The following is a 26,904-nucleotide window of genomic DNA, read 5'->3' on the forward strand; positions in this document are numbered from 1 at the left end:
TTCATTATTATGTTTATGTTTATTATTTGATAGTTTGTCTAATAGATAAAGGCTTTTTTTCAAGTTTAGAGACTTATCATGTTTGAGATCATGCTAATGAAACCTAAGTATTTGACAGTCTAATCTAAATTGTTCCTGATTAGTCGATCACTATCAGATATTGATGATCCGGAGAACCAATATACATGTAATGGTCTCCATTGGAGAAGGATCGGGTTGTGTCTGGTAAGGAAAATGTTTACCGCAGATAATGTTTTCCTGAAAAATAAGTAGGCTCCTTACTTATTTTCTGTTCTTTGAAAAATAAACAAAAAATATTGTCCCAAAAGTATTTATATATAATCTAGGCAAATTGACATGAGGGGCTAGGGGTGTGGGAGGGATGGGGATAGGTGGGGTATGTTGGAGGGTGGATATTAGGAATGCCAGTTCTCGAACTTGTTTTCCATACATTCACTAGGGAAGTAATTTTCTCATTTTTAAGGAATTTGTTTTCCTAAAAAAAATATATCCAAATTATTTTGATCAATCAAACATGAAAAAATGTTTCTAGGAAAATTAGTGGGTTTCTTACTTATTTTCTTGTGTTTGGTATATAAGCAATCCTAAAAGCATTTGTATACAATCTAAACAAAGTGGGAGGAGGGTAGAGATGTCAGGTGGTGGGGATTGTGGCTAGGGGAATGAGGGGTGTTTGAGGGTGGAGAGGACAGAATCAATTTGAATTGTCACTTGTGGAACTTGTTTCTTACTTCCACTAGGGAAATTATTTTTAAGGAACTTGTTTTCGGAAAGAAAATATTTTTCAAATATTCTGACCAACGGAAGATGCTTTCATCTGTACCGAACACACCCAAATCCCATTTACTAAATTATAATATTTGTTACATGCGCACATGGGATGCATACGGAGATATAAAGTACTAGCTCAATTTGAAAATTCCTAATGATCAATATGATGATCTCATGGAAAACTTGGTGGAAGAATTTCCTTCGACCATACATTATATCATGTTAATTAACACGTTATCTATTATCTATTCTTAGATGAACTCTATACGTAAAACGATCATTGGTAGCAACACTGCTTAAATTCAACTTCACATGTTAAATGAACAAAGTGATCAAGTTTGAACCAATCATTTCTCAGCCATAACTCTAGGAAGATCCTTAATTCCCTTCAAGCTGAGAAGCAACTGCCACACTCTTGAGCATTGACCAAGTTAAAAACCGAACTTTGAAACTTGCAATCACCAAATTCACTTGGATAATACTTGTCCAACTTCATAATCTATCCTTATCAGATTAGCAAGCAAACCAACTGGACTCGAGCTAGCTATATACAGGAGTAAGTCACCAACTCACTACATCAACATGATCGATACCTAAAGTTGCAATAACAACATAAAATAATTTCATGTGCAAGTAATGTGAATAGTATGCTTCAACTTTCCTGGCGGATATTTTTTATTGTCAAGACATTTCTCCAACATCAATAAGATCATTTCCTTATTTTAAAGAAGGGGGCAGCAACATTTTGACATAAATACAGAAATTGATCGGTTGTGTTTAAACATGATTACACAACCTTTTGCTTGGATCATCACAATTAATAAGGATGAAAGAGAAGAAGAGCACGCCCAGGTAGGCCGTCATCATGGACAAACATCTCTGATCCATATTAGTGATTTGGAATCAAGAGGGAAGCATTTACAAAACAGTAGGAGAATTTGTTAATCATTGCTTTATCATAAGTTGGATCTACTGGTAGCAGAGGGAACTACAGCACTCATCTTGTATTACAAAAGAAAAAGAAAAAAAATACATTAAAGATAAACTTAACTGTGTTCTATTTCTTGATCTGTGCCTTGAGAAATTATTTCATCTCACTCTTGCGGAATTGTAAATATCTATGTATTTCCCTGCTCTATTGTTCCAGCTATTGTCAATACGCATATCTTTCTGCACGACAGCTTTCCATTCATTTGGTTCTGCATTACAATTAGATCAATCGAACATTTAAATCTTTGTCTCAAAATAGTTGGAGTCAGTTATATGAATCCTCTCCGTTAATTTTCAATGTCTAAGGTGAATGACGGCCTACAATCAACCGGTATACTTTCAAGGAAATCAGAAGGACAAGAGCTACATGGATATTCAAGGATATAATGACTTACTTTCTCGATAGTAAGAAAATGCACGTCCTAAAGCGCAGTTTAAGGATCCTTCATCAATTCCTTCAAAGACAAACCTACATGGAAAATATAGTGAGCACTTCAGAATCACATTTACAATGCCAGTCAAACCTACAAATGGTTAAAGATCCATCACCAGACAAGTTAATCTTTTTATTGAAAAAAACAACACATAAAATAGGGCTCCGACTGAAACAACCATGCATGTTCTTGCAACGGTTGCTTTATATTTATTTTACTTAAGCTGAAAAAATGGGATCACCTTTCTTTAAAAACCCTTTAGCTCTGAAATCTAGCAATATAGCATGTACATCAGTAAGACAATTTTATTCTTGACAAAGAAAATCTATGCAAACTCAAAAAGCAGCTGTGTGAGTTATTTTTCATGAAGGTTACTGATGATCTACTTCAAATACCACATTTGTCGGTTATTTCTTTTTTGTATTCTCATCCTCACTATGAAGCGCACACACAAAGTTGAAGTTCAGACCCCAGTTCATACTAGCATCAATTTTGAATACAACAATAAGTGGGATTTTGAGAATTCGATCAGTTACCCGTTAGCAATCTCAGCATGAGATTGATCATCCATGTCGAAAACCGTGTCTGCGAGACCACCGGTCTTCCTAACTATGGGAACCTGAAACAGATGCAAAATGAGTATGTTTTTGGTAGCAATAATTGGACAACCACCATTTTATACTTCTAGAGACACACACACAACCCTAAATAAAACCTTTCTGACAAGTTCTTCTACCATATAATTATGGCAACTCAGAAGCAGAAAAAGACACAGATATCTGTCCCAGATTTATCAACGTAAAACGTGAAATAAAATATTCCAAATAAGTAATACTCGTAGTACTTACAGCCCCATAACGCATTCCAATCATCTGTGCTAGCCCGCATGGCTCATACATTGAAGGCACTAACACCATGTCTGCAGCAGCATAGAGCATATGGGACAGCTCCTCGCTTCATGATTGACACCATTTGAAAAAGAATGATCACTCGGGTTAAAATTTCCCTCATGCATTTAATGTATACAGGTGATTCATATAAAAAAAGAATTGATATCTACAAGTAAAAAAAAAAGGGCAGCCCGGTGCACTAAGATCCCGCTATGCGCGGGGTCCGGGTAAGGGCCGGACCACAAGAGTCTATTATACGCAGCCTTAACTTGCATTTCTGCAAGAGGCAGTTGCCACCGCTCGAACCCGTGACCTCCTGGTCACATGGCAGCAACTTTACCAGTTACACCAAGGCTCCCCTTCAATTGATATCTACAAGTGATTCATATAATTTGAGGTTCACTTAATCAGATAAGAAAGTAGATTTTCTGTTCAAGCTCCAGGTAAATGCATAAACATTACCACTAATATTTACAAGTGATTCATATAATTTGAGGTTCACTTAATCAGATAAGAAAGTAGATTTTCTGTTCAAGCTCCAGGTAAATGCATAAGCATTACCACTAATATTTGTTGAAGCTTAGGAATATTAGATAATCAATTGAATTCAAAAATAGTTACCTGTACATCAAAAGGATACGGATATTGGAGCCCTTGTTATGCTACAAAGAGGACAAGTAAGTGATATCACCATTGCATGGTCATTCAAAAAGGTTCAAAAACACAACCAGATCTATTGGACTCCTTCAATACAGAACACTTCGTTCTCTAAAATGTGTAAGTTGTGTTGAAAATTATAAGCACGATGGAATTATATCTGTTAAGTGTTAACATATGAAATCACTAACTGCTTATTACTTCTAGCTTACTCCAGAGGAGAATTTGGGAACATGCATCAATAAGCAATTAGTGCTGTAAATTTTACTTAACTTATTCTTTCAGTTCTTTCACTCTTATCCTTTTTCTGTTCGTTTTTCTTTTTTGCTTTATCAATTGGCATTTCTTTCAGGTCAAAATGCAGCACTTTGATCTGGAACCTGACATCTAAATCATTAAATGATTCCATTCTAAAATCATAAGAAAATAATAATAAGAAGGAAAAATTAAAACGGTCATAATGAACTCTATATCAGTGGTGAATGCTTTCATTTTCCATCTCATGATGGAGAAAAGAACCGTCTGTAGTCTGTACCACCACAGCAAGCCAGCAGGAAGAATAGTTCAAGTTTAGAAATTTTGGTTACCAATTCTGCTAAACCTTCAAATTCTCTCTCAACTCGACCATCTGAAGCCCTCCCCAAAACAACCATCTGTCCACCCTGCAAAACATGCCAGCAGCTGACTTCAATTACAATGGTCAAAACAACACCCTATCAGTTGGCCACAAAATTTAGAAGACAATCCCACGAAAAGCTGCAAAATTGCAATTTTTTTTTTTTATTATTTTTTTAAAATATTTTTTTTTGAAATTGGTACTGTTGTATTCCTCAGCATTTAGGGGAATGCTGGCACCCATCAAAAGGAGACAAAAGAAAGGAAGGAAACAGAAAACAGTAGATTACAAGGATCCTAAAAACTGAAAAATCTCCTCTACATCTTCTATACATTGTTCTTTACACCAAAAGTAGAAAGATACAATACAATTCCACTTCACTCTCTGAAGGGAATTAGACTTATCTTCAAAACATCTCCCATTTCTTTCTTACCAAACTGTCCACCATACACAAGCCGGAATTATCCTCCACCATTTCTTTTGATTCTTACTTCCCCCTCTTCTAATCCAGAAACTCAGCAAATCAGCTGTGTTCTGGCATTGTCCACTTCATTTTGGTGAAACTAAAAAAAATGGCCCAGATTTGGGCAGTGAATCTACAATGCAGAAAAGGTGATTGTTTGTTTCTATGGCTTCCATACACAGAAAGCATCTGGGAACAACTGGCAATCCTTTCTTCTGCAATACCTGCTGAGTAAGGCATGCCTTTCTAGCAACTAACCAAGAAAAACATTTTACCTTGTTGGGTGCTATGTTTTTTTTTTTTTTTTTATATCAAGTAAAAGATTTCATTGATAATAAACAGGCCATCTTGGCTGTATACAAGAGATATACCAAAAAAGGAGAAACCTACAAAATATGGTTCTCTCCAAAAGACACTCAATCCTCTATACAAACAGGAACTACATGGGTGCACCAAAAGAAAATAAGGGATCGGAGACTATCCTCAATTGAGCAAAGCTCATCTCCACCCCTTCAAAAGCTCTCCTATTTCTCTCTTTCCAAATACACATTAACGCAAGAGGAGTAACATTCCAAGCCTTGTGCCTTCTTATTCTAGCTCCACTCTTCCAGCTAAACATCAACTCCTTCACAGATCTTGGCATAGCCCAACAAACGCCAAACCATCTAAAGATATCCCACCATAACCTCGTGGCTATTTTGCAATGTAGTAAAAGATGATCCACGCCCTCACCTGTCTCCTTACATAGGAAACACCAACTTATGCAAACAACCTTTCATTTTGTAAGATTCTCCGTCATCAAAATCACCCCTCTAGTAGCTAACCACGAGAAGAAGCACACCTTCCTCGGCACCTTTGGTATCCAAACCGAATCATACAGAAAACTAACCTCCGTCCTAACCAGGAGCTTCTCATAGAAGGACTTGACGGAGAACACTTTGTTATTTCCCACCTCCCAACTCAAAGCATCGGGTGCAACGTCGACTGGCTCGGATTGGTTGTGAGGTAAAGCTAGTAATCTCTGAAGCTCGATCACATCCCAATCTTGGAAATCCCTCCTAAGCGCGATCACCTCCCAATCTTGGAAATTCCTCCTGAATCTTAAATCCCAAAAAATTCCACCCCCTTGTGTCCCCCTATACAATCAATTCCCTTTTGCAAGAAACCCTATACAAATTCGGAAAATCATTCTTTAGCACCAAACCTCCACACCACTTTGTTTTGTCTCCAAAAACTAACTCTACTCCCATCCCCAACCTTAAAAGCAATGTTGTCATTAAAGGTTTCCCACCCCTTCATTATATTCCTCCGCACAGATTTTGTGCAGTCTTTATATATATACAACAAATGTTACCTTTTCAAAAACGATGAAAGCGACAGTAATAGAGCACTATTAGACGCATGTGTATCTCTGTAGACTTGAGTAAGATAACATTGTTTGCACCATACAGCCATTTTATTCTCCAACTCCCTTGCTCAGGTGACCTATATCCCCAGTGTGGGGAACTGGTAGGCATTTATATCAAAATCTGAAACTGGATACACGAATCAGGATTCTACACATCTGTCATAGTTTAGACACAGGAATATCTTAGGAAGTGCCGAGAGTAGTTCAACAAGTTTTGTGCCTATGATGGAAAAGTCGAGCTCACATCATCTTAATGTCTCATCTACCCATAAAATGATAAAAGACCATCTAATTGAATCTTCATAACAAAAATGTATCCTATGTGTTGTTTATGTATAAATTTGACTGATCGGATGGTTGTTTTCCTGTGTATAGGTGCACTTTTGGCAAAAAGGACGAGATGGGGACAAACACTTACTAGCTCTTCAATGTGCTTGATCGCATGAGTGATGAGATGGAGACCCTTTTGAGCAACCAATCTAGTAATGCAGATAACCAAAGGAACTTGATCAGCCACACAAGTATCGTGTTTGATGTCTTCAAAAGGCAGACCAAGTCCCTTTTGAACAAATTGTTTGCATATCCTCTTCCCTTCAGTTTTGCTGGCTTCTAAAACACAAAAGTGAAATAAGAAGAAAGTTGAAGAAAATATCCTTGAAGCTAAAATTTGTTACATAACAAATCAAAAAAGTATTTTCAAACGAGAAAACATCCAAAGCAAGAAGTTCACAAGAGAAATTAACCATGAGAAAGCCACACATTCTCCTTTGGCCAAGAAGGAGGTACTTTCGCTTGATTGTACATCCCTTTTTGTGCAGAGGCTAAGCTCAGAGGAACACCAAATGGTAGACTCGTGGACATATAGAGGACGACCTAGTGGCATAAACCTTTTGGCTCATGATTGCATCAAACATGCAGAACTTGTTCTTTTGCATAATCTCTATACACAGAATAAAAACCAAACTTCCTAAGCTCTGGTTTGAAAAGAAAGGCTTAGTATAAGTAATGAAGAAACAAACAGATAAATGTCAAAGGGGGAACCATGGGGACACCAAGCTCTTGACTGGAAATGGTTTGCAGACGGTAAGTGAAATGTATTAAGTGAAGCAGTCCAAGTCAAGTCGCGTGAATCTGCTGATGAAAATTAACTCCTAAATAACAGAAAGTTGTCGTAGGTAATACAGACATCAAGGTAAATGGCATGGTAGAGAAGGTCTGATGCGTGAGACTTCTCTTAGAATCTGAAGCAATATGCTCAAAAGGAGTAAAAGCATCCCAAAGCAGTCAGACATGAAAGGAGTATTATACTCCTAAGCGCGAGAAATGTGTGTAGAGAACATCCAAATACCAGAAATACTGAATCATGGTTTGTTCTAACTGAAAAAGAAGAATGTGGATTGGACGTCTACATGGGGATCATTCAGGAAGACTTAGTAGAAATATTTGAGTGAACGTCTAGATACATATGTTTCTCTTCTGCCGGCGAATTCACATCATACCGCACTTTGGTAACTCAATGAGATTCAATAACCAATGACTGTTACTACCTACGACACAACTATCACAATTGATATTAACGGAGTGGATCATGAGGCTCCTAAAACACATAAAGAGTTTGGTAATTTCCTGTGACCATGGAAATCGGTTCAAGAAAGCAGCAAGCTGGTATAACCAGAGTATAGAGCCTAAAAACAAGCCCCTGAGCTATGATCAAAGAGCTTTTGAAATTCCCAAAAGACTTGCTTAGGATTACTTCCTATACACAAGCCAAAAAGATTTCATTAAAAATTTGTCTACTTTTTTTTTTTTGGATTAGGTAAAGATTGTCCTACTTTTCTCATCCCATTTCTGGGATTTGAGCTCTATACTATATTTTATATGGACTAGAAATCACAAAATCGACAGTTTCATGTCCAATTAAAGTATTAAACCACTAAAGAATGAAAACTAATTGACAGCTCTCATGTTACCTGTGATTGAACGGCAATGCCTTTTAAGTGCAAACTCTTAGTGTCTCATAGTTCCAAGAATATAAACTAGTGAAGAAGACAACATGAAAGCAAACACCAGAGCAATGCAAATAAAATCAGTAAATTTTGATCTCCCCCACCCCCCCAAAAAAACCCCAACCTCCAAAACCCCCTTAATAGGTAGATATAGTTGAGAAATCATTACATTTAATTCCGTAAGTTGATAATGATATTAAACAGTGCCCAATAATATGCAAAGTGTTGGAAAAAACTGACATGTTGTATAGCATCCTTTCTTTCATCGAAAGAACGAAAATTCCTGCAGTAGCAACAATCTTTGTCTTTAAACAGTTACAACTATCTTTTCTTATGCATTACCCTAAGACCTAGACAATGACTCAAGATTAAAAACCATATATCCACTGAGTAAGCCTTGTGTAATAGGTTTTCATTAAAGTCCTTTCCAGCCCTTGTCTTTATTGAAATACATTGGGTCAATGATTATCAGGAAATAACGTGAAGTCACCCTAATTTGTTGTCCATGAAGCTGTTGATGGACAACACTGACTGTGACAATTTTCTGCTGAACTCCTCTGCATGAACCCCGAGTCTACATTGTTCAAACAAATGAAAAGGAAAAAGGAAGTCAATCTCATAAACTCCATTGTGCTTCCGCATGTCCAACACGGATGAGGTGACCTTTTCTAATATTTCTTTCGTAACATGTAATCTGTTTGAATCCATATCAACATTAGCATCCCTCATGTGGCAAAAACATATACAATGGTAGCTCAGATGCGGCAAAAACATATGCAATGGTAGCTCAAAGCAAGTGGTGTCTAAGTAATTCTACAACATCACAGAAATTGTTACCATCAAATTTAGCAGGCAAATAAACATCCGTTGCTGGATTCCACATTTCAGTATCAATCCCATTTAAAATGCCAGAATACCTGAATGACAATATAACTCATTTAAAACAGCTTTATTAGGAAAACAGATTTTTTTTTAAAAAAAAAAAAAAAAAAAAAAAAAAAAAAAGAGTAAAAGAGAAATTTAATAGTAATTGACATGATATTAAATGGCCACATGTTAATTTCTACAGAGATTCAGAAAGAGAGGCTGAAGCATGATTAATGACACAGAACTTAATGTAACAAGACAATATTATTAAAGTAGAGTGTTGAAGACATTACTTATCACGGTTTCTCATCAAAGCACTAGAAAGCCATCCAGAGCAGAGTGTCTCCTTCAGATAGGTTGGTGAAACTGTACTGAAATTAACAGGAGAAATTAAAGAAAGAAGATAGTTTTCTGTTTTCGATGACATAACAAATGGAGATTGTTCATGCATCTTGTATTTGGTAAAATGTATTCCAATGGCAGTTACAAGCTCAGGATAGCCTCTAGTAGAGTTATGAGTGGAAACTTCAGAATTTTTCCCAAGAATCAGACTTCAAACTAGACATAAGAAAAGAAAAAAAAAAAAAAAAAAAAAAGGTTAGTACAAGCAAATTGTATTTATTAGGTACATCTCACTTTTTCCTTCATTTCCTTTAACTACAAGGGTTTGTGCACCTGATTGTCCATAAAATCTGGCATCTGTTAATAACTAAGCAAAAACCTAAGTTCTATAATTATTTTAGTTTATTCTGTTGTTCTGCACGACTTCTGTACGGGGAAAGTGATTGGAAAAGGACATAAGTCACAAGACTTGTATCAGTTATTCAGTCCGATTTTTACTTTTGGTGCCTCATTATATCAGGTTGGGAGTGCTGTGAAGAACCAAACTACCCAGAATAACTGCCATGGCCTGCCTGCCACGAAGAAGTACCATGGGAACCCTGACCTACACTGTAGGAACCATGCCTGGTACTTCATAACAGTCTGAAACATCAATATATTTCCAAGTTACAGAAGATAGTCCCAAGTCTCTCTAAAATGTCTAATTTAGAGTGTGAGTCATCTTAGTTTGCGAAACACAAAGTGAGTCTTCCCCAAAGTGAATCCAGAATAAGGCAACACTTATAAGAAAAGAAGGTTTGTATGGCTTAAACATGTGTAGAGATATCTATAATATCCGTCTTTCTTCTCTTTTATTGTTTTATTGTCGTTCTATGTTCTATTCGGGGCAACATAGGTGGGATTATATACCTCAGTAGTCCTAGCCGTAAACGATGGATACTAGGCGTTGTGCATATTGACCCGTGCAGTGCTGTAGCTAACGCGTTAAGTATCCCGCCTGGGGGAATATTAATGATAGATAAAAATAGATCGATGTATAATCTTTGAACGAATAATTTTAGAAAATAATGGAATTTCCATATTAATCGAGTATTTCTTCTTTTTAATATTTGGAAAATATTTTTTGGCGATTCAAATTTTTTAATATTATTTGTTTTATTAGGACCTCACTGATTTTTAACACCTGAACCATGATATGAAATAAGTCGATAAAGTATAAATCCAATTTCAAAAATTCGAAAGCGGTAAATGCGCAATATGTGACTCACGTGAATAGTGAAATAACCTTCCCTATTCTTTCCCTTATGTTTGAAGTTGTTTACTCTAAATTGTGTTAGTTCTATTTGATAGCTATTCCGGTTTCACCTGGTAGCTGTTGTAGAAATATATCAGAATATTTTCTATCTTTCAAGCCTTTTGTGCTAACATTTGTAATCAATGTGGTGCTTTATAGAATATCCTTTCCACGCCTTCTCATCTTTCATGTCTTTGCAAGGTATCCTTCATCTAGCGTGTTCGCATATTTCTTAACAAAATGGAGACGTTAAACGAAAGAATAGACTTTGAATAAAACAGGTTGCAAATAACTTATTTAGCTCAGGCTCTAGCGTGTTCGCATATTTCTTAACAAAATGGAGACGTTAAACGAAAGAATAGACTTTGAATAAAACAGGTTGCAAATAACTTATTTAGCTCAGGCCTTGATACTCCCATACTAAAATCGTTTGCTAAGAAGTCAATATGGGTAACCATGTAAAACAAAGATTGTTCCCTTGCTAAGTTGAACTAGTCAAGCAATTCCTTCCACTGCTTCTACAAGGATGGCAATCGGGCAGACTCTGATTTAGTTAATTCTGTCACCTTGTGATTCGGGTGATATTAGGTTCAGAAATATAAAGTTGCAACTGGAGATTATCTCTTATTCTGCTTCGCAAAAGAGGTGGTATAAACGAGATGGCACCAAGAAGAAAATCAGGAGAAGTAGGAACATGAGTAGTGACGTTATAGTTCTTATTAGAGGAAAAGGAAAAGGGAGTAATATGATTAATTTAATTTATGAAGAAAACATTGGACTAGGGAGAAATGAAAAGGGAAATTGGCTTATTAAACTGTGACCAATGTCAATTGGGGAATTTAAAAAAAAAAATAAAAACAAAATTGGTAACTGTAATTGGGGAAAATTATTCACACCAAGAAAAAGTAAACCTTGTAGGAAAATTAGGTAGCTGCACTAGATTTAGCTAACTTACACTACAGCGTTGCTGTATACTATGCCACCTTTCAACAAACTTAACCTCTCTGGATTATGGCCAACTGTGCGATCATCTACAGCCTGCCACATTGGGAACAAAAGCAATTTATTCAAGGTAACGAAGAACAGTACCCTAATGGTTAAAGAAACACACAAATAAGCCGCTGAAAGACTATAATATAACACATTCAGAGCTATAAACCACTACACAGCATTTCCTGATAATATCTTTAACTGAAAAAACAACTTAGACTGCAGAAATTATGATAACTAAATCTTAAATAAATGAGAACACCTTGTCTTCAGTTGCATAGGAAGATCCATCAAGACCAAACTTACTGAGTTCCTCTTGTCTGTCAAAGAAATTGGAGAAAGCCCATGAAAAGAATTTGGTAAATCTAAAAGGCATATTTGCATCAGATGCAGCTACCAACTATAGCTTCACATCCTTCTAGTTTTAGCTTAACAGCAGATCGAATCATGGCTTTTTTAAGAAAGAAAAGGAAAAAAAAAAAAAAAAACTACAAGAATTTTACTCCATTACATAGTTCAGTTCAAAGTGTTATATAGCAATGAACTGGAGCAGAAGGAATATGTATGTTTGACAGATCAAATCCATGCAGCATTTGATGGAACTAAGAATCTCTATAGCCTCTTATATTAACAACAAATTGATGAGATAGTACTTGGATTTCAGCTGCAGTTACATCGCTATGATTAGAGTCAGTTTGCAGTTACACTCAACAACAACAACATACCCAGTATATTCCCACAAAGTGAGGTCTGGGGAGGGCAGAGTGTACACAGACCTTACCCCTACCTTGGGAGGTAGTGAGGCAGTTACACTCATAAAACAAAACAAAACAAAAAAACAATAAAACATACCCAGTATATTCCCACAAAGTGGGGTTTGGGGAGGGTAGAGTTTACGCAGACGTTACCCCTACCTTGGGAGGTAGAGAGGCAGTAACACTCATAAAACAAAAAAAGAGTTTTTCAGTTAGAAAGAAGCAGAGTTGTTAAGAGAACATGACAACAAAACCACCATGCAAGAGAACCAGCCAAGTTCCGAAGTGCGTGTCAGTTAGAAAGAAACCTATTCTTACAAAACGTGACAACAAAAACAAACATTTAAGCAAACCAGAGGTTCCAAAGTGAGCAGACAACAGAAAGTATATGTGTATGTGCATTGCTTGCATGCATGCAATCACATTCTTTTGTAGAACAACTGCTTAAGGTAGAAGGAACAGAGAGAGTGAAGAAAAGTTGAAGAGTAAGTGAATAGAGAAGAGACTATGTTTTCAATTGATTGATTAACACTGTAGAAGAATAGCTCTTCAATAGATTTTGGGCTACATACAATATGTTAAGTAGTTAGTCTCTACAACTAACAAGAAAAAATCCTACATTTAATACAAATATCCTATAACAAAAGGAAAATTAACTTAAATAGCCGTCACGCCCAAAAATATAGCCGGCAGATGTATAATATATGTACAATTAGTGTATAATATTTGTTTATAGGCTAACAACTGTAAATATTTTTTGCTGAGTGGCCAAATGTGTAACTTCCCCTAAAATAAATATATACATGAAATATTATGAATTATTCTCCTAGAATGTTGCAATCTGATCATATAGAAATACTAACTCACCTTTCTCTATATTGGATACCTTCCAAAGTTATTCCCCAAGGCATAATCAACAATTAACATATTTCACCCATACTAAAAGAGAATAGACACCAATTCAGACAACTGCAAACTGAGATTTGAAAAATCACTAAGAGGACAAAAGACTATCCTAGATATGGTCTACTTTGTTGTTTCTGCAGTTTCTTTATTGTTCCATCAGCTTAAGTGTTTAGGGGATTAATTTATGGTGTGCAACGGTCTCCTAGGACTAAACTACACCATCATTCAAGAGGTTAGATATATACGGAGCATAAAGGTATTAGAATAATGAACCCGTATTTCTTCCTTCATTTGTAGCCTGAAAGTGTACCTGCATTCTCCGTAATGCTCCATGTTGTGAATAGTCAATACAATTCTCGGTTTCTGCACAGGATGTCAATGCTAAGAAACAAACAGATAGATAGATCTGCTTCAGATCAATTAAGGGAATGAAAAACAGAAGCCCCTAGATCATACCTGGAGTGAGAGAAAATGGTACATATCCCAGTAGAACAGAGGTAAAGCACCTGTCTGCCATTCATGTACATGAATGATATCAGGTTGTGTTCCAGTTACCTGTAACAGGATGTTGACCAGTACAATCAGTCACAACGTTGTTTGCATGAAAGCTATAGGAAGACATCAACTCGAGATACAGGAGGAAGTTTGAAACATTCGGACATCAAGAACCTACTGAATTGAGACTGCAACTAATCAACTAAACTTAGGACTGCATTTGATCGAGGCAGCAAATCATAATGGCATGTCATCATCACATAAAAAATTCCACACTTCACCTAGATGTAGCTCAATAAGTCAGAGGATTAAACACATTAACCCAAAATGTTCCAATAGAATTGTCAAATTGGAGTAAGTTTAGTTTTAATCTTTCTATACATCTACCGTGAAGCAATTTTAAACTCATGTGCTGTAATACCTGCATCAATTCAAGGCAAGCACGGCCGAAAAACAAGTATGCCTCTAACTCATTGTATGACCCTCCATATATGTTTGTTCCCTTGAAGAAGTGGTTGGATGGTTCAATAAGTGTCACTGGAACGCCTGAAACTTCTCCTCGATATGCATTACAGGCGACCCAGCTTCCATCATGATATGAGTTGTAAGTTTTAACCAAGGCTAGCTCATTGATGCAATTCTTTGGAATACATTCATAGAAAGGAAGCATAACATCAACTTTATGGCCGCGCATTAAACAGGCACGTCCAAGTCCTGTTACAACGTCACCTAGACCCCCAACTTTTGCTATAGGTGCCATTTCAGCTGTCACATGAACAATGTGCAAAAGATCAGAATCCTGTTCCACTCCAGCAGGAGCATCCGAGCTGAGGTCCCAAGATGGGAACTCTCTTTTCCAGAATTGAATTTCATCATTCGGAGAAGGCCACCGAAGACCTTCAGATTCACAATCGGCTTCTGTACCTTCTAGTTGCTCAGCTTCCAACTGTGGGAGAAACAAACTGAAGTCCAGGAGATAATTGGAAAAACTAACTGAAATGATGGCAAGCTTCTTAACCCAAAAACCAGAAAGGCTTAATACATCAACAGCCACTTAAACTTGTCAATAAATTTCATTTAGACACTCGAACTACGGTTTGTTCCAATTGAGCACCTGAATACATGATAACGTGTTCCTATTAGACACTTCCGGTTCAAATTTTGGAAAACTTTTGCGCATGTTCTCAAGCGTCTTTAGGTAGTTAAGTTAACCACCTAAGGGTTCCCAGAAAGCTGAAGCAAATATGGAATTATTAAAAGAGGGTATTCTAAATCTGTAGCTCCCAAACATATCTAAGTTTGCTCTTTTAATTCAAGCATTTCTACTTTCCTATCCATAAATTTCTAGTGATCACTGTCAATAACAACACTGTTTTAAGCAATTCGACTGTCATCAACAAACTTCTCTAAAAGTTATGGTAATAAAATATATATAAAGAAAAGAAAAAAAGGATCTAACACAACACAAAAAAAAAATGATGGAATTTCATTCACCTGAGCATCAATTCGAGGAAGAAGTTGAATCTTGAAATTGCGTGAGTGGGAGTACAAGTGTTTGTTGAGCTTCAACAAATTGGACTTAGTACTGCTATTGTAGCATGATCGGTATTTGATACTATTGCAATGTCCATTAGGCACAAAAGATGATGGTAAGGACAAGCAAGAGGAGAAATCCATGATCATTTTCGACATAGTTTGGGTTCAACACACTAGCAAAATGTGCAACCGAAAGTATATTAAGGAGGAGAGTGACAAGTAAACAAGGAATCTTGGTGTGGGGGTGGTGCAGTGCAGCTGATAGACGGGGCATAAATTAATTGAATATACCTTTATTCTGCAAATAGTACCTTATTTGACAACAACTTTCCATTATTGGACAGACACAAATATTAAACACCGTATCCCATTTTAGCAAAGATATAGTATTGTGTACGAAATATACATGTCTTATAGGGTGTTCACGGATTGATGAAAAGATAGATCCAAATGAAAATCAAATCAAATTTGATTACATAAATCGGATATTTATTGAGTTTGATTTGGTTTGGTTTTAGATTTTAAAATACTCATAATGTTTGATTTGGGGTGATTTAATTATTAAAAATACAGCAAAGAAAAAATAGAACTAAACCGACGAATTGTAGGCATAAATTTTATAATTTTATAAATACAATATAATAATATTTATAAATAAATTTAAATATTTCGTGTGTTTTTTACATTAATTAATTTATTGTGGAAATAAGTTTTATCCAATCTACTTCGAGAAGTCAAATGTGAGTTCATGTTGATCGAGTAGATCAAGGAACTCGGTTAAGATGCATATGGTTTCTGAATATCATATGTTGACGCCAACGATGTTAAGGTAATATTTGATAGTACAAAATCAATTAATCGTATGAGATAAAGACATACACTTCATGGAAAAGGAGAAAATATGGTAGCACGTGTTTCATACCATGTGTGCAAACGTCGACAAAAAGGGTTAACATAAGTTTTATCTCAACTTAATTATTGTATGTGAGACTTATTGAGTATCCTTACGACTCCGATCAGTGGCTCGAATCTTCGCTATCTTAGCATGCGACCAAATGACCAAGAGAGATTCGATTTGGCAAAGCATGACTAGAGTTGAGAGACTCGTGGAAAGAGAAGATTGTTAACAAAATCTCATTTAGTTTGTGTTTGCTGGTACCGGATATGACTTATGGGTCATAATTGTGAATACAACAAATTATGATACATGAGATCAAAGTGAGATGTATCAATATGATTCCAATTAAATGATCCAGGAAACTAAGTATTCTTTTTATGATGATTCTCATTTATGACTACGAGAGATAGCAATGTGCTCTCATAGTATGCGGTCGCACGGCCTATTTATCATGTATGAAATGATGCAGAGAATTTAAAGAAAATTATGTTTTCCTTAGCTTGATGAAGCTTGAATACTCAGTGAGAGTGGGAGGTGTTAGAAATAGCCCTTTGGATCGGGTCAACCCATGAGGAGTGTTATTTATCCCATTAACTTGTCCTCCTCCTAAAGCATACTTATAATGTATGAATACACCATTATGAATTTAAAAAAAACATATAGTTTTTCTACATTAATTAATATTACGACTAGAGTTAACTTCATTTTTTGAAGATATCGAGGTGCGTGAAAACATAATGATTCATCCATCTTGTGAGAAATTGAGGATTTCTGTCGAACGATGACACAAGTCCGGATTACTGCAGATCCGCTTCTGCAAAGGAGAAATCCATAAATCTCCTAAACTAGTATTCCGGTTCATATACTACATTTTCCTTCCAAACCAAAAGATCATAATGTTCTCCCAACATACATATTTAGAGGTGCAATCGTTTAGTACGGAGTATATAGAAAATTATTTAGGTTATATAAAAATTTATTGAAGTGTCACGTTGAACGTGTTAAGCTCTAATAGTTCAAGGATAACAACTTGCCAAAGTCGTAACTAGGGGTGTACATGGATCGCGTTGGTTCGAATTTTTTAAATACTAAATCAAACCAATTGTGTCGGCTTTTTAAATCTACAAACCAAACCAAACCAACAAAAGTTGGGTTCTTCAACCTCGGGTTTTCTCGGTTTTTTTGGGGGGTTTTTGAAAAACTCTTTATACAAAACATATAGCTTTTGCTTCAAATATTTATGTAGTCCTAATAAGATACAACTATATAAGTAAGGTGTTTCTTACGAAAATAACACAAAACGTGATATGTGTGATGACATTGTAATAAAAGATTCAACAAAAGAGATAATGAATATTGCTAATTAATAAGCCATAATCTAAAAATACTAAGTCATGCTAAAATAAATACGGCTAATAAGTATTAATTACATGACAAAAAAAAAAATTAAGTTATGTATTTTCACTGTCTAAACCAATGCAAAACTGAAGAGTAGATATCGAACGTTATAGTCAGTCCTAGATTAGAATTGAATTTCTCTTGTTAGCATTAGTATTGATTTGGACTATATTTGAGTTACTAACATCTATGGGTTATTAAACTTATTAGACGATTCAAAATTCGAAGTCCACGCTTGAAATAATATGTTAAAAGACAAAACCTATAAAAAAAAAAAAAAACTTAAAAAATATTTATAAATTACATTACAAACAAACATTTATATGTATAAAATATTTTTTAAAATTATATATATGTAATGTCGGGTTGGTTTGGTTCGATTTGACCTTTTTTTTTTAGTTCAAACCAAACCAATTATGGTCGGATTTTTTTTTTCAATACCAAACCAAGTCAAACCAAATCACTAGAAAGATTTTTTTCTCGGTTTAATTAAGATTGTCGGTTTGGTACGGCTTGTCGATTTTCTTTATACACCCCTAGCTGTAACTCGTGGTCGTTCAAAACTTAGTTGAGAAAGATCAAACCATGGCTATACTATGCCTCTGATTACATGTTAAAACGAAGTCTGAATTGGCGGGGGAGAAATGAATGCCAAGTATCCCCTGGGAGGAAGCTCTGATGCCTAAGAAAAATCAGCAGAGACCAATTCTAATAGTAGTAATAGCAGAGAGAGGATTTTATGTGTATCTTGTTATTTAAAAGGATATGTTGTAGATAATATGTCATTCTTCTATTGGCTACATTAATGGTGATATCAGTTCATTTGCTCCCTCACTTACATATGATATGATTGATGGCTAGGACTTAGGAGGACTCGTTCACTTTGTTGTTTCAAGGTAATGCAACCAAGTACCGAGCTAATCTTTTTATAATTTAGGAGTACTTCTTGATTCAGTTATTGTTTGCTTATAATACGAAGATAATGAAAACACACATTAACATATTATCGTCGATGTCTTGTCACGCTTAAGTTCAGTATAGTATTAAAAAATACTTGACTTTTATCTAGCTCTCATGTGTTTGTGATCTTTAAACTTAACTCTTAAAACTCTTAACTAAGCAACAGAGAATGATACTCTCTGCTCAGAGAAAATGGCGAATTCTGATACAGTTTTCATATACTATGATTTATCAGCTGCATCCACCAACGAAAATCACCAAGGGAGCGAATGTATTGATGTTTGATATTTTTTGTCAAATTCAAGAACGAAATTATTTTCACCAAATAGCACATGATATGTTTTCTGCTTATAGTATTTAAGTTTGACTATTTCAAAATACCGATAGCACGTTCAAATGGACTGTGTTACCAAATTTAACAAAGTGCCTTTGGTACTAAATTAATTTTTTTTAAGTTCCCATTGACAGTTGGCTATTGCATTAAAGAACATTGCTTTTGTAAACTAATGGAGTAACTATCTTCTCAATAAAAATGATTATTTGAAACCAATTATTGGTACGTTATAATGAGTTGATCGAATCACGTTTCATCGACTAAACCAAACGTATGTTTATCTTTAGTCTTTACACAGATAGCAAATATATGTCTTCGATCTTTTCCAAATTCTATCTACCTTTCTGAATATTAGATACAATCACAGCGTTAATAGAATTCCAATTTATGACTAATAAACATAGGAGTAGGAACAAATTGAATACAATTGTGCATGCTTGATCAATTATACCTTTTTCCCCGCTTGAACTCAGGTCTGGCTAAATTGAATAAGCAATTTTATAAACTCCTAAAAAACAAAAAATTAACATAGAAGTTAGAATCCTCAGGATACTTGATAAATTGCACACAATCATACGAAGAAGGAATTGCAGACAACAAAGAAGTCTTTGTTCCCGCACTTTAGTATAAAGTAGCACTTTTTGACTTAGCACGATGTCAAAGAGATTACAGTATTCAATTTGGTTATTGAAAGAAAGAAAAGTCAGAAGGCATGAAACACTGTCAAAATATATTACTATAATCACTGAAGATTCAGAAAAAGGTTGAATGCAGGATGTTTGGTAATAGTATCCCACCACACACGTCTTCCTTATGGTCAACTTTCCTCATTTCTGTTTTATATTTAGAAGAAAAAAGAAGATAAGACCTACCACATCTGAAGCAAACATATTGCCGACATCCCCACATTTTCTGCAAAACAAATTTAAACATCAGGAGTGTAAAAGGTTGGCTGCGGGGTGGATCTGCATGTACCATCTTCTGCACCTGATAAAATTTTATCAAAGTAAAATAAAAGGTAGGCCACAAATGGACATGTATATTTAAATACACATACTCTTCTATTATCACTAATCAGAATCTTAAATTCAAGGAGAAAAGGAAAATCAAAAGAAGATACAACACAAAATCAAACAGTTCTTATCATAAATTTCTCCCCTTTTTTCTATCTGAATAAAGAAATTATGCCTCATAGATACACAATGGCAGACTTCGGAATCAATTTTGTTTAGCCTTCCCAAATCCTTTACTCTTGCCCTTACTGCCTACTGTTTCTCTTTCCACATCAATCTGTAGTCATGGGTTGACTGATGCAGCACCTGAAACGGGCCTTTCTGACCGTTGTCAAGATCTCTGTTTCGGCAACCTCAAGCATTCTGACCACCTGAGAGAAGGGTGGTCTGTTGTCAGGGTTAGCATCCCAGCAGCGAGTCATGATTTCGCCTAGGACAGGCAAACAATCACTGGGGATGGTTGGACGGACACATTTGTTGACAACTGCAAACGCAGCCTGCACAGCAGTCATGTTCTGGAAGGGAAGCATCCCCGTAATGAGCTCCCACAGAACAATGCCAAAGCTATAAACATCAACTTTTTGTGTGTATGGTCGGTGCTGGATCATCTCCCTGCAAAACACAGTAAAATGCACTCAAGTAGCCCACAACAGCACACACAATGCTAAACCACAACTAGGAACATTGTCCCTCTCTCTTTTGCAACAGGAATAATGAACGCATATTGGAAGAAGAAACAAAAATATGAGGGAATGACATTGATGGTTTCCTAAAGTTATGGAGCAAGCAACAAATATATTTCTCAATGAATCATAATTAGATGTGAATGAAACACATAATAAGGGGCATTCTTTACAGTGTGCCATGTGTGTGTTTAAAAGCAAAAACTGCAAAAAGTGATATGGTGCAGGTGGCTTGATGAAACACATACTTCTTTTAAGTAAAAAAAAAAAAAAAAAAAACAAGATACATAAATTAGTAATCAAAGTGCAACTAAAATAACTAATTTGAGCATCCTATGAACAATCATGTCAATATTAATCTAACTCAAAGTTGAGATTCAATGAACTGAAGGCTTCTTATTGGGATTACTTACCACATCATTGCTTGAATCACATACTTCTCTGAAGCGCATGGCTTCACCAATGATGCGATAACCCCTTGCTTCACATGTTTTAATTGCTTTAAGGGACAAAATCATAGCTTTCGATAAAACTGGTGCCATGTGGGATGCCACCTAACAGCGGAAAATTTGAGGAGACATTTAGTGAAACGTTGGTTCTGCATGTGTAAGATGCATGGGTGGATGCAGAGAATTGTAGAACATTAGGATTTTGAGAGAGAACTTGCACATTTCCACCCAATGGTACAGTCTAACTTTCAAAGAAGTGGTTCGAAAATCATGGAAAACTAAGGTTCAAAAATTGTGAGATGATTTTCTCATCACCTGAAACCTTGGTGCCAGGGTTTCCCAGCACGTAGGAGGAGGTGGTAGGTAATCAATGGAGTAGTCGAGAAACTCACACAAGCTACTCGAACACCATCGTTCAAAAAAATATATATGATATGGGTGTATGGTAACACTAGGGTACCCTCTAAAATAATTGTGCTCCCTTTCAAAAGTAGAGGGTGGAGAGGATGGAGATGTGGAAGATAGCAGAACGTACAACTTTTTGGATACGGGGGCAAGAAAGGAATAGTCACACTTCTGAAGGAATCGAGAGATCAGCATGTTCAGTCAAAGGAGATGTTTTGTTTATTTGTACGTTAATGTAAAGGATATATCCCCCTCTTTTTTTTTTTTTGGGACAAGGATACATCCCTCTCTTATGAAATAGATAGTCGAATTTTTAGATATTCGATGTCATATATCTCGTATAGTTGACACCGTTTTGGTATTTTTAGGCAACGAGAAGATTTGAATTATTTTTGTTTCAGCATAAAAGAAGCAAACAAATAATGACCGTTACAAATTAGTGAAATATGTCTATCAAGACCATGGGTTCAAATGACGAGGATAAATGAACAATAGTCTCTCATGAGTCTATAAGTAATCAAGCTTGGAAGTAAGCGATCACCGATAGAAACAGAAAAAGTCGGAAGAATTAATTATAGATCTCCAATCGTCTAAAGAAATGCCTGCTTTGACAAGAATAAAGAAAATGTTAAAACACGCTGGAAGGCATAAAAAGTTTGTTTGTTTTTTTTTTTTTTTTTTTTTTTTTTTTTTTTTTTGGGTTGTTGTGTTGATAAGGTGGAAGGCATAGTAAGTTCCATTACCTAAATATGCTGTAGAATTAAACTTTATTAGTTTAAAAGCATATTCGAAACTATCTCAAGTGATGCAAAGACCATATCACGGAGGAGAAAACTGGAAGGGAAGTGGTTCAAGTTTCAACATTATTAAAGTGAGATTTAAAAGGATTCCGAGTGCAGAAAAGTTTGACATAATCCGATGCGAGGGAAAAGGCTAAAGTGTATAAAATATTCCTTCCGATACTTCAGAGACGGAATATATAAACTCCTTGAGGGCTGAGGCGGTTGTATCTGGCAGTCTGGTACTGAACAAAATCCTAAGTACCATGAAGAATAATCCACACTAGGGGCACGAACAAGAACCGCCTACTGCAATATTCACAAGGGACTCTGGAACAAGAATATACAAGATCTTTGCTCAAGCGATTTTGCCTCCAGAAGAGAAAGAGAGCCGAAGAGAGAGAGCCCCAAAAAAAAAAAGGAGAAACTTTAAAAAGGAGCTACAACAGCCGTTTTGGAATAAAAAGCACCTTTTCGACAAAGGTCTTTCATTATTCTCCACATTAAATGTACAATTATAATGAGATCACAAAAATGTACCAAACTAAGGAATGTAACCAAGGGACTTCAACTTACCAGATTAGAGCCCAGTACCAAGAGGCAAAATTTAGGACCGTAGGACCTGTTTTAAAAAGTAGCAAGGCACCAAATCAAGGGGAGGAGGTACTACGGATGTCTCCTTAAACCAGGAGGTTTCAAACACGTTTTTTATATTCAAATAAAATTCATCATCCCCCCCTCCTCCCCCAAACCACACACCGACTACAACGCTTTTCGAGGTGGGTGAGCATCAGAGCTTTTTAAGGTGGGTGAGCATAACTGAACAAAGAATTTTCTCAGAAATATGAGAGGGCACAGAGAAAGGTATTCCCGAATCCTGAGTACCGGGGTTAAAAGGGGACCACATCCCACCTGTAGGGAGAAGGCTGCCTTAACTTCCATTTTAAAGAATTTATCAGTTCAAACCATGCAGTATAAGATCATTTATATTAGAATAACAACTATGCCTCAATCCAAAGCTATATGACTACTAAATAGATAATTTCTATTAACTGTATAACTTACACCATGAACTGTAAAGTCCATTTGAGATCATTTAGGTGTTCGAAGGAATTCATGAAGAGGCAGTTAATCTCTTCCATCTTAAGGTAAAAACCTAATATTTTATGATTGGAAAGTTAACACTAAGTCTGCAAAATAATTTTCCTCATGCATTACCAAGAGCAGAAAACGATTAAATTTCAATGTGTTTCCAAAGACATGTAAAGGTTAGGATGATACAAGTCATCTATCACATTAAAGAGTCACTCATAGGCCTAGTGAAGTTAGATTTTGGAAGCTATCATCAATCACAATAAAGCATTTTATACACGCGGCCAGGCAGATCTACAATGAAAATACCTATAAAATTTGATTTCTAGACCTAATAATAAAAACTAAACATAGGTCGAGCTTCACCAGGTAAATTTCAAAATAGTCACCTATGTCCAGACACTGTTTGCACCTAATATCCTAGAAAAGATCTACAAGGAATAACAGGCTCTACTTCAGTCTTCCATGCCCACTTAACCTTCCATAAGAAGCATTAAAACCAGAAATCCCCATAGGACTTGAACTAAAATATTCGATGTACTCTCAGTAGCCATATTCAGGAACAATCTCAAAGCAAAAGATAGTAAATGCTATGATAATACAAGTTGTATTTTTGCCAATCTACTCTTCTTACTTCAATTGTTTGAAATAGGGCAAGGAGTAGAAACTCATCTTGGAGCAAGGTGTGGCTTCGTGGTCAATGAAGTGGTGCAAACCTTGGAGACCAAGGTTTAGACAGAAGCACTATGTGATTTCTTCCCATTTGCATCTGCCTAAGCCTTGGTGGACCGAGTAATCCAGTAACTGCATTGGCGGGAGGTAGCAGGTACCTGGTGAATACTCGGGGTGCACGCTAGTTGGCCTGGAGACCAAGTTATAAAAGGAAACACTAATTTTGGAGCTAATTCTATTGAATTTTAAGTTAAGAATAAGAGATGATATACCAAAAAAATAAGTTTAACCACTTAAGCTGAAGTGCCTTCTACTACCAAACACAAATGGTTAACATTTCTCAGTTCAATTACTGTTACATGGAACAAGCGCCATGAACAATTTATTATCAGAGAGTTCGGTCAGATGAAATAAAAACCAAAGACTGGTATAGGAGGTAACAGAAGATGAGAGACAAATATATGGTGAAGCGGTGAAGCCAAAAGACATATAATAACTTTACACTTTGAAAGTTTAAAACAAAGGTGACAGATGAGCTTCTGTATACTGTTCTAACTAGAACATTACTTAAACACATAAGCGTGAACTACGGTTCATCTCTCTCAGACACATCCCAAAAACGAATTCCATGAGCTAGACTGAGTGAAGCACACTAAAACCACAAAAAAAAAAAAAAAAAAAAAAAAAGTCTTTTTGACATTTCTAGCAAGAGGAAGTTTAAAGGTTGACAGGAAGAAACAACTTCTCTCTCTTAGCAATACCATGCATACAATATGAACATTAGGCACAATCAATCTGGTTCTTTGAAAAGGCCATACAGTTCTTAAACCCATCATTTTTTGACCTCAGGGGTTAGCTCAATTAGCAAAGGATGGGGCACTTGTGTCTAAGTCACAAGTTTGAGCCCTTCACTAAGCAATTAAGGCCAATATTTAAGAGGGTAGGGGGCGGGGCCATCATCCCCAAGTTTCGAAAGCTCTGGGTGGCCCAAAGGGTTGACTCCAGACGAAATTTACGAGGAGGGTAGAAGGACGGGCCCAGCATCCCTGAGTTTCGGAAGCTTAGATTGGCTCAAAGGTTGCAGGTAGACGGGCGAGCCCATCATCCCCGAGTTTCAAGATTCCGGTTGGCCCAAAGGATTGGCTCCAAAAGGGTTTCTTGATCATAAAAAATAAACCCATCATTTTCACTTTAATTCTATATTTGGCAAAGCAGGTGTAGCTATATTTAGATCATCAGATAGAAGATACAGTGCAAAAACAAATGTCCAGGCAAATATCATGTTGGAACATAAACATATCTTATTGCTACCATTCTCTGTTCTCTTTGATAAGTTAAAGGCACTTGTATTGCAAACAAAAGTATGCAAAACATTTGAATAATTCTACTAAAAGCAAGGAAACTGAAACCATAAAAGAAATCGACGGAACAGCCGAAATAGCTCTGTGTTATGGTTATATTTAATTTAACATTTCGAGAGGGGGGCGGCAGCAGCGCGGGGGACAACGGACCTCTGTATTATGGTTTTGTCAAAAGACCAGATTAGAATAAGACAATCACATCTAACAAGGCAGCCAAAAGGTTAGAAGCTTACGGAGCCATCCAGCGGTATGTTCCAGTCTCTGGTGTCATTCCTTCTGTCTGCACCTCAATACGAGCAACCCCAAAGTCCGCAATCTTGATTGATTTATCAGCAGCAATTAGTAGGTTGTCAGATTTCAGGTCACGATGTATCAGATTCAAGCCATGCACATATTCCATACCCCTTGCCACATCCAAGGCCTGCTTCACTGCTAACTTCAAGGGCACAGATCGATTTTGTCGCTTATTGAGAAATTGACGAACTGATCCTCCTTTAGCATATTCAGTGACAATACACCACACCATGGGTTTACGGCATCCACCGATAAACCGAACAATATTTGGATGTTTCAAATTTGCCAACATCATCACTTCCTGCTGAAACTGTTGCTCCATCAACTGAGCCCTCTCAAGATCATTCTCTGGCCTCTCTAGAAGCTTGATAGCAACATCCTCACCATTGTAAGTTCCCTTGTATAGTTTCCCAAAAGCCCCCTGAGCAAAAGCAGGCCCCATGTTGAGCTTCCTCAAATCAATTGTCCACTCATCATAATTCTCAAGCCCATTGGTAGGAAATCGAGGATCCATCAAAGCTTTAGCTAGGGCATCGTCACTCAACCCATGAGAAGCTTTCCCCTTATTTACACTAGCTGCAACAGAATAGTTATTGTGGACACGCTTGAGACCCTGGTGGTTCAAAATACGAGTGTGCGAATCATTTGATCCAACACTGCTGTTATCCATCGACATTGCAACTGAACCTCCACCATTGCTCATCTGCAAGCTCCCATAACTGTCGATTGACATGTTTGATCCCTCACCAAGCTTATGGTAAAAGTTTTGCGACAATCCATAATGATCATGGTTTTCATTTAAGTCTATATTAAGTCCCCCAAACTTTGGAGCCTCCAACATTTTTCCGGTCAAGCAGCTGCAGCTAAAAAACTATAGGTTCTTCTGCATGTGGATTTGTAAGTCAAACTTCAACTCTCAACAACCCTGTAAAAAGCCATGAAAAATCAGAGCTCGTTTGTTGAAAATTCTTTTCTCCAACTTCATGCATCAAAACACAATAAACAAAGATTGATTTCAAAATGAACACACAGCATGGAAGCTTGATGAAAACAAACGACACAAGAAAAATCCCTCTTCAGTCTTCACTGACTGGTAAGATACTCCCTCTAGTTCATAAAAGTTGG

At 36.4% G+C, this 26,904-nt stretch overlaps 2 protein-coding genes across 8 annotated transcripts; both read right to left on the bottom strand.

Annotated features, from left to right (window-relative positions):
* Nucleotides 1-1,658: 1,658 nt before the first annotated feature.
* Nucleotides 1,659-15,788, bottom strand: LOC132037033 (uncharacterized). Of its 6 annotated transcripts, none has more exons than XM_059427466.1 (15): nt 15,400-15,785; nt 14,327-14,851; nt 13,867-13,965; nt 13,721-13,773; nt 12,012-12,069; nt 11,715-11,797; nt 9,417-9,494; nt 9,094-9,173; nt 6,669-6,856; nt 4,351-4,425; nt 3,728-3,768; nt 3,065-3,170; nt 2,753-2,835; nt 2,178-2,251; nt 1,659-1,991 (listed from the first exon to the last, which is right to left on the bottom strand). In XM_059427466.1, the coding sequence occupies exons 1-15, from the start codon at nt 15,595-15,597 to the stop codon at nt 1,882-1,884; spliced, it is 1,851 nt and encodes a 616-aa protein (XP_059283449.1). In that variant the 5' UTR covers nt 15,598-15,785; the 3' UTR covers nt 1,659-1,881. The 6 variants fall into 6 exon arrangements, 5 of the variants coding, with proteins under 5 accessions (XP_059283449.1, XP_059283452.1, XP_059283448.1 ...); XM_059427469.1 differs by having other exon boundaries at nt 6,669-6,859; nt 14,327-14,867; nt 15,400-15,784; XM_059427465.1 differs by having other exon boundaries at nt 6,669-6,859; nt 15,400-15,783.
* A 4,283-nt stretch (nt 15,789-20,071) lies between these two features.
* On the bottom strand, nt 20,072-26,690 carry LOC132037035 (serine/threonine-protein kinase STY13-like). Of its 2 annotated transcripts, none has more exons than XM_059427472.1 (2): nt 25,719-26,688; nt 20,072-20,656 (listed from the first exon to the last, which is right to left on the bottom strand). In XM_059427472.1, the coding sequence occupies exons 1-2, from the start codon at nt 26,618-26,620 to the stop codon at nt 20,317-20,319; spliced, it is 1,242 nt and encodes a 413-aa protein (XP_059283455.1). In that variant the 5' UTR covers nt 26,621-26,688; the 3' UTR covers nt 20,072-20,316. The 2 variants fall into 2 exon arrangements, with proteins under 2 accessions (XP_059283455.1, XP_059283456.1); XM_059427473.1 differs by lacking the exon at nt 20,072-20,656 and adding an exon at nt 22,286-22,982 and having other exon boundaries at nt 25,719-26,690.
* Nucleotides 26,691-26,904: the final 214 nt, after the last annotated feature.

This window comes from Lycium ferocissimum, chromosome 11 (genome assembly GCF_029784015.1).
Source record: "Lycium ferocissimum isolate CSIRO_LF1 chromosome 11, AGI_CSIRO_Lferr_CH_V1, whole genome shotgun sequence".
NCBI lineage: Eukaryota > Viridiplantae > Streptophyta > Magnoliopsida > Solanales > Solanaceae > Lycium > Lycium ferocissimum.